This window comes from Abramis brama (genome assembly GCF_963993115.1).
Source record: "Abramis brama genome assembly, chromosome: 23".
In the NCBI taxonomy this organism is placed as follows: Eukaryota; Metazoa; Chordata; class Actinopteri; order Cypriniformes; family Leuciscidae; genus Abramis; species Abramis brama.
In genome coordinates, this window is record NC_139985.1 from 8,834,224 (window position 1) to 8,847,201 (window position 12,978).

The 12,978-nt window shown below is 35.8% G+C and overlaps 3 protein-coding genes across 3 annotated transcripts in view; all 3 read right to left on the bottom strand.

Annotated features, from left to right (window-relative positions):
• The window catches only part of cacna1ab (calcium channel, voltage-dependent, P/Q type, alpha 1A subunit, b), a 140,318-nt gene extending 138,287 nt beyond the window's left edge, over window positions 1-2,031 (bottom strand). Inside the window, exon 1 of the mRNA XM_084101344.1 lies at window positions 1,779-2,031. The gene's annotated coding sequence lies outside the window, so the exon portion shown is untranslated. The remainder of the gene's footprint in view (window positions 1-1,778) is intronic.
• A 1,190-nt stretch (window positions 2,032-3,221) lies between these two features.
• On the bottom strand, window positions 3,222-4,742 carry wdr83os (WD repeat domain 83 opposite strand). Its single transcript, XM_084100954.1, has 4 exons — window positions 4,588-4,742; window positions 3,951-4,056; window positions 3,702-3,799; window positions 3,222-3,546 (listed from the first exon to the last, which is right to left on the bottom strand). Exons 1-4 carry the CDS (start codon window positions 4,635-4,637, stop codon window positions 3,480-3,482), a joined length of 321 nt encoding a protein of 106 aa, XP_083957080.1. The 5' UTR covers window positions 4,638-4,742; the 3' UTR covers window positions 3,222-3,479.
• Window positions 4,743-5,039: 297 nt separating this feature from the next.
• slc22a7a (solute carrier family 22 member 7a) lies at window positions 5,040-11,930 on the bottom strand (the record flags this gene model as incomplete). The annotated part of the gene is made up of 10 exons (XM_084101258.1): window positions 5,040-5,375; window positions 5,532-5,738; window positions 7,405-7,513; window positions 7,601-7,815; window positions 7,911-8,020; window positions 8,129-8,246; window positions 8,508-8,676; window positions 10,068-10,222; window positions 10,656-10,759; window positions 11,529-11,930. 10 exons carry the CDS (start codon window positions 11,928-11,930, stop codon window positions 5,294-5,296), a joined length of 1,671 nt encoding a protein of 556 aa, XP_083957384.1. The 3' UTR covers window positions 5,040-5,293.
• Between the last annotated feature and the right edge of the window lie 1,048 nt (window positions 11,931-12,978).

Below are 12,978 nucleotides of genomic sequence, written 5' to 3' on the forward strand. Positions count from 1 at the left end.
GGAATAAAGTAATTTAAAGTGACACATACACACTCAACACTTTCAATAACACACACATGCATAATAAAACAATAGCAGAGCTATAGACGGGTGTTTATGCTTTTGGGATTTCTGGGGCTCTTTGAGATGCAGCAACACGGGCCAATAACACCTCTACACTTCTGTTTCCGAAAGCAAAGCATTGAAAAGGTGTCAAATGCTGTAGTGACCTTCCCCAAAGTACATAGATAAAAAGAAAGGCACAGATGGAGTAAAGCACGGGAAAAGATAAGCACAGTCCAAACTGTGAATGGAATACATTCACACTACAGTCCTTATTGAGGCTGTGCTCTTTGTTGACAGGCGGGATTTGCTGTCAGACTGTGATTAGGAGGGACACAGCTTGTCTCAATGATCAGACACTAAAGATGGAACTAACTAAATCTGCCTCTTTATTTTTGGCCAATGGAGAGCAAAGACATTGCAATTAGCATGCCAGTTCCAACAGGGAATATATTCAGTGAGGTGAAGGAGAACCAGAAGACATCCTGAAAGGCCTTCACACATTTTAAGGTCCCTCCCTGGAGGCTGACAGCATTGTGACATTCATGTTTTTGTATTTTTAGTTAGGAACACATCTCTTCCTCATTTAAAGGGTGTGATGCATTGGCTGCTTCCTGGACAAGACAAAAGAATCATTCTTTGCTTTGTTTGCTGAAGCGACAACACCATAAATCTCACTGTAATGGCGAGGTAAAGCATGAACATATCCACAAAAGGTTGTAAGATCCAATTTTGGATGATTTCATGTGTGTTACAGCAAGTGGCTGTTGGTGTGGGTTGGTTCTCCATTGCACCAGCCCACAGACAGCCTCACCGTTGTGTGGGTGTGTATGAATACATGCAATTATTTACAAAGTTCTCCAAAACCACAAAAACTTAGCCTACCCATAAAAATAATGGCCATGAGAATCCCTACTCAAAGATGTCAAGTATCAAACTCTAGAATACTTTTACTGGATTGAACTAGATTTTTTATCTCTCAAGTATATCAGGCAATTGATATGGTTGCAAATGAAAAAATAATTGTACTGTTATCAGAAATGGTTGATGAAATTCAGTCTCAGCCAATTCTGCAGCTGACATGTGTATTGTTTAATAGACGGACAAAGGAAAATGTTTGAACATGCAATAAAATGATTTGCTGCATTTAGTACCCTTCAGAGCATAGATAATATGCTACCTGCTGAGTGAACACTGGCTGAAAGCCATCACACAACAGCAAAAGGCTGGCAGCAGAACATCTAACAAATACAAAAGTCCTGTGTTAAGTCCAAAAATTCACTGCTGTGATACCGTTTACTGAATATATAAGGTAGTAAAATCATAGTACGTTGATATAGTCCATGGTATTTACCTTGTACTCCAAGGTAGTTCAAATATAGTATTACCATGGCAAATGAGCAATACCATGGTATTTCATGGTACGTTTCAACCAAAGAAAGATGAAATATTCTTCTGTGATGCCCCAGATATTTCAGGTAAAGGTTTATGGTTTATAGATAGATAGATAGATAGATAGATAGATAGATAGATAGATAGATAGATAGATAGATAGATAGATAGATAGATAGATAATTTTATATTTTACATTATATTAATTATATATTTTTTAAAGAAAATATAGGCTATATTTTTTAATTATTTGTATATAGAGAAAAATATTATGTATAAACATCTTTATGTAGGCTATACAGAAAAATAAGCGATTTTGAACAGAGAAGAGACAAAACACTTACCAGAAAGGTGTGTGTTTTTTCTGAGAAGATCCTGGAATCTGGACCCGTCCGGATCACCTGTAGTTTATAACTGACAAAACTAACAATAAAACTCCACAAACTGAATGGTCCGAGGTCCGTTTTCTCAGAGCAGGAGGGCATTTCCATCTTCAAGCTCGGAGCATTCTGTCTTTAAGTATTTTTCTTGGACAAAACAGATAATTTGTATTTTCTCTCAGTGTAATATTGGTATTCCTCTCAGGAGTGACAGCTCTCGAAGGCTCTCGAGAAACGACTCTACGTGGCGCGAGACCCGCATGCACTTGTACGATACGATGAGTCTCGCGCTCTGTGCGCGTAACGAATACGTGACTGTAATGGCACTGAGTGTCGCGCGGACTAAAACTACGCGTTTTGATTGCTGCTGCTGCGCGATGGGTGAGAGACGGTGTGGTTGTGTAATTTGTCATTCCATCCGCAGGTTTATTATGAGATGCACAAATTATTATTCATACGGGAAATGTAAATGCGAATTTCACTGATCAGTCGTTGGGCTACCAAAAATAAATATCCACAAACAATAAAATGTCATTTAATAATTCATAATATATTATAATTATTGGGTTAATTTAACATTTTATAGATTATGAATTATCCAATAAGCTTGATCAGACGTAAGAGAGTCTGAATTGTCAGATGACGGTAAAATGCTGACTCAACGTCTTTCTCAGCTTTGACCATTAGTGACATAAAACATTCGTCATAAGACATTTAATAAAATTCGATACACAAAATCTTAAATACTAAATAAATAATGTTTCTTATTATTTTAGTCATGCTTAATTGCTCGTGTTTTTCATGTCTAAATGTAGGCCTATATATATATAAAAACAGAAATCAGAGGATAGATTTGCCATCAGAACACATCATATAAATAAATAATTTAATATTATAATTATATAGATTATAATCTCGTCAGAAAAGTGCTCAAACCATAGCATAATAGGTTACAGACCATTTTTATTTATTTTTTCACAGATTTTTGAAGAAACTGCCCTGATGTTATAAAGACAACAATCAAAATAACAGACTGTGCACATTGCTCCTCTTTATAAGAAAAATAACAATACTTCCAAAAATGCCAATTCATGAGTTGCCAGTTGTTCCTTAAATCCTCTAAGCCTGAGCAGAATCCATTTTGGACACACTGAGAGAGGAATGAATCTGGCACGTCTGTACGGTACTGTATATCTGTTTAGCAGCGGTTTCTTACAGCACACTTGGAAAAACTAAATCTAACTAAATAAAAAGCTTATTAAGCTTCTGTCCACACATATAGTTGGAAGCAGCAGCAGCATGAATACATTAACATCTCCAAAATCTCGCCTGCTAGTTATGCACATCAAAGTGTCCTACTTAGCACTAATTACTTGTGTATATATGAAAAATACAGCCACAAAGAAATGTCAAAACAGTCATTTATTTCTCAAAATCATATGAATATTTTTCGCATAGTGTGGTCAGTCACATACATAAAAATCAGTGAACACAGAGACAACTTGAAAAAAGGTCAAACAGGAGCTACACTGGTCAATTTGACAGCCTCTGATTGGCCAGCTGGGCTGATGAGTGTATGTCCCCGTGTTCCAGAAGGACAGTGGGAGGATCAGCTGGTTCTCATGCCGTCCCTGCTGAGATATCTCCCTGGGTCTGGATTATTTGTTACCACGGTGGCGACATGGGCTGCGGGTTCTGCAAATACGACATCACGACTGCCGATATGGACAGCCTGAATGAATGAATACATGTTTCATTTGGCATACAATCCCATAAGCATAACATTTGAGAAATTCTTCAGGTAGACTACACGTTAACATTGATCAATTAAAAAAAAAAAAAAATGGAATTAATTATGAGAATGTCAAATGAGCATAAGCAACTCACATGAAGCTGCTCATCATTTGTTTAGTGTCTTCTGAGCTTCTTGAATTGGCGAAACTGATGAACGAGCAATACACCGCAATCCATGCACACCATTTAAGCTGGCAAAATACACAAATGGAACATAATTTAACATTACATAATCACTGAGAATCATTCAGCTCATGTTTTAATCACAAACAGTGAGCATTCATGAAGTAAACAGCAGCGTTGACTGTAAACAGGAGTTTTTGTAGATGAGAATGAGGTCACCTTGAGCATCAGGCCACACATACTGAAGATCATGCCGAGCAGGTTCATGTAATCCGGTGTAGGATCTTCCAATGTCGGGTTCGTTTCGGTATTGGGAGGCTTGTAGCTGTAAAACAAACACAATATGCCTTGACTATTAATAGTCTATGCTATTAATAGGGGAGGCTTGTAGCTGTAAAACAAACACAATATGCCTTGACTATTAATAGTCTATGCTATTAATGCTGTCTGTCATTTAATCCAGCATCGATTTCATATAAAATACACACACTCTGATTTCATCAGAGATAGCCATAAAGACATACAGTATCTAGGTGAACAAACCGAAATAAATGAAGCATTAGATAATAACATAAATATGCAACGACAACGATACAATTGCTGTCATTAATAAATTAGCACTACTTAACATTATTGAATTAATATTTATACAATTTAACAAGTAACATTAATAAAATGACCATTTAATTTAAAGTATATTATTAGGTAAAAACCATACATCTATCTTCAGTGAAAATCTGGTTTAATCTCTACTAATCATTAGCCGAACTGCGGCTAACAGTGATGCTAACGAGAGCCAATCACACCTCTCAGCATAGTGAATGAAACAATTGTTAAACACAGACATAATACTCACCGAAAGATCTTATTCGGTCGTCTTGGGTCTGCCATGTTGTTTAGGGTCATATTTTAAAATCCTAATAAAATGAAAACTTCTTTGAGGGGGTTAAGATCAGCACGTCAGCGAACAGCTGACCTGTGAAATTCTACTACGCCTGTTGTATGTAAAGCTGTATGTGGTGCACTAGCACCCCCTGCCGCTAAGGAGTGTTAATGCGTAATTGCAAGTGTGTGGAAAATTCAGATGATATTTGAGTCTAAACAAAAAGTATAGGCAAGTTATACATTTTTGTATAACTGTTAAGAAATAGCGGTAAGTGTAAGTGCCACATTTAATAAATTCTAAATTTCAGTCCATTAAAGAGGTGTATTGCATGTCTTGAATTCCATAATACAAAATTATCAAACTTTTTTAATATTTTTCATATCAAGATAAATGCACATGTACAAGAACACAAGAACCATTCAGACATTTCCACCATTACATTTTATTTCTTTTCAGAAGATAAAATACAAAAAACACCTTATTTTAACAGACAGCAATTTGTTGACTTTTAAATTCAATGACATTTCATTTGTTTCTCAGTCTTGTGAAACCTCAAAGATGTTTTTTTAATCCCTTGTGCACCATAAAATGTCTTGCAGTTGATGTTATTTATTCACAGCTGTACATAAGGATGTTTAACTCTAAGGAGTCATTGTTCTTCTGACAGTATTTGCCTTTATGAGTTCTTCTCTTGTAAAGCCCCAGAATTCATCTCAGAGAGTTCAACGTCCCTCTCTGATTCCGTGGACACTGTGTGCCTTTAATAAATAAATAAATGATCAATATTTCACAGTGGGATCTTATATCAAGATGCAGTATTATGGAATTTAATATTTGTTGTTGTGGTGTTTTGTGTGATTCAGCAGAAAGCAATTTTGGCATCCTTATATACTGGATATGATCTGATACTATACCTCCCCTCCTCTATATCCAGAATGTTCTCTGGAAGCTGAACGTTGGTGGTCTCAGGCAGCAGGAAGACCACACATCCGCTGAAAACTGCAGTGGCAGCAAACACTAGAGGCGGTGCAAAGCGCCACATGTCCTCCAATAATATGACCATAGGGGCGAGCGCACCTCCGATACGGGCTATAAAAGAGGTGTAGCCCAAGCCGCACTGCCTATGAAAGATACAGAGAAGCAGAGTGAGTTGCTTCATTCCAAAGACAAGAAGTAGACCATAAATATGGATTAAATCAGGGGTTTTCAAACTGGGGTCCAGGGACCCGCAGGGGGCCGAATGGGAGTGACAGGGAGTCCTTGGAGTAGTAAAAAAATCAATAAAAAATTGTTAAAAAAATTAAATAAATAATAAGTAACATAAAAATAATTAAGCAAATAAATTAATTAGATTAATTAATTAATAAAAATGGGATTGAAATTAAAAAGCAGTTAGTTATTAATTAAATAAATCAGATTAAAATAAATAAATAAACATTTGATTTATATAAATAAATAAAAATTAAACTAGAATTACATAATTAAACAAATAAATAAATAATATATTTTTAACAGTACATTATTATAGTGAGTAGAAAAAAAGATATAATTTTAATGCTGAGCAGACTCAGAAATGAGGGAGAGCTGGACCCCCAATGCAATGCGTTATTTATTTAGCTACAGAAATATACAAGGTAACTCAAAATATCTAAAGAAACACTGAACATTAGGAACAAACTGAAAACACGGAGTAAAGAGGAACAAAATCGAAACAGCCATCACTGGACAAAACCAGACCAAGAACATAGTGTTTGTAGCGTTTCTTTACAAAGTGACATCGCCAACTACTGGCCTGGCAGCAGAATACAGAGTTTTTATTCGTTTTCGTGAATCCGTGTGAATGGGGATCGTTTTGACAATGTTGTTGTCTGTACGCAAAAAAAAACGCAAAGGAAAAACTTGCCGTTTTTAGTACATTATCGTGTAAACGTACCCTTAAAATTTCAAAAACTTTCATTTCCGGCCCACCAAAATGCTGTTGATGTGTAAATGAATAGCCAAAATGCATTCAAAGTTTTCAGTTTTTGTTGAAAATGGTGACATGTAAACGGACCCTAAATACACAAGATAACAAGGGCTGGAACAAGGAACAGGTGTGGGTAATGAGTTGCTATGGAAACAAATAAGGGTAACTATGGGAACAAACGAGGCAGCAATGAAAACTGTGTCTCATTTCGAAGGCTGCATCTTCCGGAGGTTACATTTGTCAGCCGTATACATCATCAAGGATGTCTCATTTCAGAAAAAGTAACTACTATTACATTGACCGTTATTCCTTCTGAAGTATAAGTTGTTGTATTTTTACTATGACTTTGGGATGTAATGTTTACTATTAAGAAATGAGACATCATTGATGACATAAGCAGTTGACAAATGCGACCTCCAGAGGACACAGCCTTCGAAATGAGACACAGCTGAATAAAACAGGAACTAATCACAGGAAGTCAAACAGCAGGAACAATAAAAACAAAAATACACTTCAAAATAAGAGTCCTTAAACAAAAGACAGGGGAAACAAGATACTGTAGGAATTGTAACAGAAATAATCTAACAAACTAATTTTAGATTTATAATATTAACTTTTCAGTGTATAAATTTGGGTGTTTATAAAAAATATTGACGTCTTTAAAATTTTAGGATGGGGGTCCCTCATACGAGGATGAACATATTTGGGGATCCGTGGCATATGAAAAATATGAGAAACCTTTGGCAATAACATTTTATCTAAAATAACATTTTAAATATAATTTTATCTAAAACTTTACAAGTGCTGTATTTTTAAAATACCGGAGTACTGTAGGGTAGAGCTCAGATGTGTACAAGAAGGCAATAGTAAAGGCTGCCTCTGAGAATCCCTTCCCAATAACTGCAATTCCTGTGCGCACAACAGCCAACTCTGCAGATGAAATAGCACAATTCTTCAGTAATTCATATATCCACCATCAAAGACAAAGATGCAGCATGATAAAGAATGAAGGAGCACCTGTTGGGACTATACTGTTTAGACCAATCAGAGCTCCTGCTATAATGAGAGACCACGCCTGGCCGTTTCTCCGTCCAATCAGATCCAGAGTGAAGTAGGTCCCAACCTTAGCTGGGACTTCAATGACTCCATAGACAAACTGCGTGAGATAGATGTTCAGACCAAACCCAGTGATGTTGAAGCTGATGCCATAGTAGGTAAAAGCAACTGCAAACCTGTCAATTAAAATAAAGATGGTTGTTTTAAAAAACAAAACAAACAGCTATTGACTTTTATATCACAATGGAGAAAAAAAAAAGTCCTCACATACCAGAAAATCCCTGACAAAAGCACAATCTTCCTCAGTTTCGGTGTCCTCACTAGATCAAGGTAGGAATGATCCTTGTCAGAGACCTCAGAAATGGTGATTTTCTTTAAGGTCTATAGTATATAGATGACAGTGAGATGTTTTATTTTGTTTTAATGAAGAGATAAAGGATATGTTCAAAATTGGTTATAACAAATGAAAGCTCAGCTAGGTGTGTTTACCTCAGTTTCTAGTTTATGAGTGCACTTTCCATTCATCTTAGCACACTGAGTGAGATACTTCTGCGCCTCTTCTACCCTGCCTTTGGCCAGCAGCCATCTTGCTGACTCAGGAACCCACCTTTTGAGGTGAATTGTAAAGGAGAAAAATAGTCTTGTAGTCATGATGAACATTTAAAGGCCTAAAAATATCCATTATATTTTTGTAAAAATATAAATAAATATTTGTAATATTTATTTAAATATCTGTAATATTTGTTAATTCATAATGAATAGAAATCGGACGATATTTTCTTCCTTTTTAACTGTTTGTATTTCAAATCCCACTACATTTTCTGGTCCAATAACCCGTTATTCTTTCACTTGCAGTTCCACCACTCACCACCAGGCAATTATGCCAACAAGGCAGGGGGATGTCACTACCAGGATGAGGTGGCGCCAGTCCCTGAAGAGATATGCCAGAAGAGCCAGAAGCATGTTCCCTACGCTCCATCCGAGACTGATGATGGTACCCGTAAATGTGCGATGTTTAACGTCTGTCCACTCAACACCTGTAGAGTGAGCGGAGTTCATGTTAGAGTCGGTGAAAACAATACTGTGAATAATCGGGTCTAAGCAACATGATACTTTCTCAACCTATTTTGCTTCCAGAAACTAATTGAAAAATACTTTTAATTAGTAAGGATTAATCAAATTGCTAAAAAGTGAAAGTAAGACATTTATAATGTTGCAAAATATTTCTATTTTGAATAAAGAAATCATTCTAATGCACTCTAAATGCTGAGTTGTTTCAACCCATGTTTGGGTCAAATATGAACAAGTCCAAATGTTGGGTTTAAAAATGTAATACAAAATTTTAAAGGGGTGGTTGAATATGATTTCACTTTTCTAACTTTAGTTAGTGTGTAATGTTGCTGTTTGAGCATAAACAACATATGCAAAGTTACAACGCTCAAAGTTCAAAGCAAAGGGAGATATTTTCTTTTAAAGAAATTGCTTTTTAAGGACTACAACAAACGGCTGGTAAGGACTACACAGCATTCCTCCCGGGTTAGTGACATCACAAACCCTAAAATTTACATAAACCCGCCCCCGGGAATGCGTTTTATAGATTATCATGACAGAATATGCTAATCAATGACTAGAAGATAATTAGGCTACACATAAGCTACATAAATTCATCAACTAACCATTCAGAAATGTTGTCTACATGTTGTCACTTCTTCTTTTGAGTCTCTCCATCTTTCTGACTTTGTACATAAAAGGCTAAAAGTTTTTAAAATTTTCAGTGCATGTCTGTGTCAGGTAAAAGGACACAAGCTGTTGAAGCTCCGCCCTCTGTGCCGGGAGCAGCAGCTCATTTGCATTTAAAGGAACAGACAAAAATTGGTGTGTTTTTGCTCACCCTCAAAAAGTGACAACTTTAACATGCTATATAAAAATATCTGTGGGGTATTTTGAGCTAAAACTTCACATACACACTTTGGGGACATCAAATACTTATTTTACATCTTGTGAAAAGGGCATTATACCACCCCTTTAAACCAACAGTTGGGTTTGTCCATATTTGACCCAAACATGGGTTGAAACAACTCAGCATTTTTTTTTAGAGTGCATTAGAATGATTTCTGAAGGATCATGTGACACTGAAGACTGAGTAATGATGCTGAAAATTGAGATTTGCAATCACATGAATAAATTACATTTTAAAATGGAAAAAATGTTTTTTTTAATATGTATTTACTGCAAATAAATGCAGCCTTGGTGAGCACAAGAGACTTCTTTAAAAATTAAATCTTACCAACCCCAAACTTTGGAATGGTAGTGTATATACATTTAAATACATTGGACAACATATAATTCACAAGAAAGTAAATAGGATCAGTTTTGATCATGTTGACTAGAGAGATTGAAGATTAAAAAATGATAAATTGATAGATACACAGGGCCACTGTGGTGATAGACATCCCGGTCAAGGCAAGTCCACACAAGGTTCTTGCTATGGCGAACATCACGTAAGATGTAGAAAAAGCCTCGACAATTCCAAAAATAGCACTGACCACAAAGGACACCTGAATCATTGGCTTACGACCAAACCTGTGGAGTGATTTGAAAGACATATTTAACCACACAGAATATTACACCATTTTATAAGAGTGAAAATCACATGGAAAATGTCTCTTGCTCTTTACACAAATAGCCTGAGGTAAGCAGTTTTAGACGTGGGTTCAACTGTGACGTTCCATGACAAATAATGAGTATCACTCAAGAAAAAACTCTATTGTGAAAGCAAAGAATGATTATGCATATGTACAAATCAGCTATGCAGAACAAATCAAGGGCAATTCATAATTTTTCAACCTCAGACATGTGAGTAAAAACACTTTATTGTAGTAAAATCATGTGACCAACTTTGAGCCAAATGAAACTCAGATATAAAAAAAAAAAATAGCAGAAAATAATTGGTCATAGAAAAAAATAGCATGGAACAAATTATTCTAAAACATAAGATTGATAAAAAATAACATACTTGTCTGCCAGCTGGCCAAACACAACAGCACCGATTGTCACTCCAATGAAGAAAAATGTGGCAAGGGCTTGGTTTAGTTTTTTGTCGTCACATACCAGGTCCCACTAGAAAAAAAGAGACAAATCACACCATGATAAAGTCCTTGCAGATTTCTTATATTGTCTTTGTTAGAGAACATACGGGTGAAATAAAGTCCATGCATGAAAATGAATTAATATATTTTCATCAACATATAAAACAGAGCTGTGATTCTCAACTAGGGGGTCTCAAGATGGCTTACAATGATTTATAATATGACAAAACATGCTTTAAAATAAGCTAGAACTGCTAAAAATCAAGTTGCAAACTGGAATCGTATTTCTTATTTAAAATAATTTCCTCAACAACTCATATTTATCTTTTTAAGTCTTGGAAAACCAGGACATATGATTGAATTTTTAGTGTGAATTCTAGACCCAGAAAAGTCATGGAAATTTCTATAATGAATAGGAATTATTCTAGTTATGCCAAACTAGAATTCAACATTTGTCAGTAAAATCCCCATAATCACGAAAGTATAGACAAAAAAAACAAAAAACATTTAAATTAATTGGTAATAAAAAGTGTAAACCCTGATGGAAACCCTGAATTTATGGAAATTTATGGAATTATAGAATTTAATTGTTTTAACTATTAATAATTATTTTGTTCAATTATTTTAATATATTACCACTCTTAGTTTAAGTAAATGAAAAAGTGTAAAAATAAGCAGCTTTGTCATTACATCAGAATTACAATATATATATTGGGGCCTTTCTAATGTTGTCTTTGTCAATGGGGGGCCTTTGAGTTGAAAGCCACTGAAATAGAGGAAAGTGCCTTGTATATTCTTACCTCTGTGGCGGTTGTTGAGGTGAACTGTGAGCGGTCATATGCCCATCCGTGCTGGCATGGCACCGACACATTTGATCGGTTTCCATACAGTAGGGACAGGTCACCATTAGGGTTGAAGTCCAAGGGAATAGGGTACATCTTGCAGGAGCTGTAGGAGCCATCTGCATTACGTGGGATGCCAAAAGCCAGAATCCGTGCCGATTCACTGTCCTTCTCTGTGCCATCTGTGTACCGGCCGTCCAAGTGAGGCAGGGCACAGTGGTGGGATGGCACACCTGAGATGAAGTTGTGGAGCAGGAAATGCAGTGGAAGGATGACCCGTGGGAGCCACAGGATGTATAGAACCAGAAACTGGAACTTGTTAAAGCCACCAATTTCTTGAAGGACGTCCTCAAACCTCATAGCTGAAAGTCAGATAAGCTACCAAGTAGATATGATATCCGTTTGTTTCTTTTGCGAATGCTCGTTCTACTCACCCATCAGAATCGAGACCTTCTCAATGAAATTTGCTCTTTTTCTAGAGACACACTTGGTTTGGTCTACAGGGGACCGCAAGTGGAGAGTTGTCTGAGGAGATTGAATTGAATTGCTGTATGTTATCATAATACTGTTCCCTGTCACGCTTTTCAGGGCCTGAATGAGACACAAGAAGGTCTTTGTCTTGGTAAGCTCAAGAAAAAGAAGAATCCCAGGCTTTAAAAGTTCACTATCCCTCAACTGACTAGCCGGAGAGAGGAAAAGGAAAATACATTAGTTCCACAAAAAATGATTCTGTGGTGAAGTAAATACCACAGAAAAAACAAATGTAATTTTAGTTCAGGCAAGAATTAAAAAAACAAACAAAGTAAATTCTAAATTAGTACTCAATTTAAGATTGTAGAAATGAAAGCGTAAATTTCAGCGTTATAAAATTTAGTAAAACCTATGCAACTTTCTGATACTTGTGTTCCCATCATGCACTGGGGCATGAATAATTAATAAGGTTGCATTTTTTACTGTTTTCCAGCTATATTTACACTGTTTTATCCTTGCTTTTGTTGTTAGGTTTAGTAACTTGCTCTTTTGTGATATCTGGAGTTCATTTTACTCAAAATGACACATTCATACTCAAAAATGATCCAACGAATGTTACCGTTATTGTGTATTGTGCACCAAGTATTGAGGTCTCATGTGGCTGGGTACCACATTACTCTTATTAAGTAGATATGTTGTCCACACAATATCCACTCACTGTACTGTTTACTTAAATATTTTAAGGAAAGTTTATACTTTAAAAGTATGGCTTAATTTAGTGTTGTATTGATGGAGTTAAATGTACAAGGTAAGCTTCAACTGAGTAGAAATGATTACTCACCAAACTCTAATTGGCCAAGTTAAAGTCACTTATTTTCTTAATTATACTTAATTATACTTAATTTTTTACTTAATTCCAAATATGAGTTACTTAAAA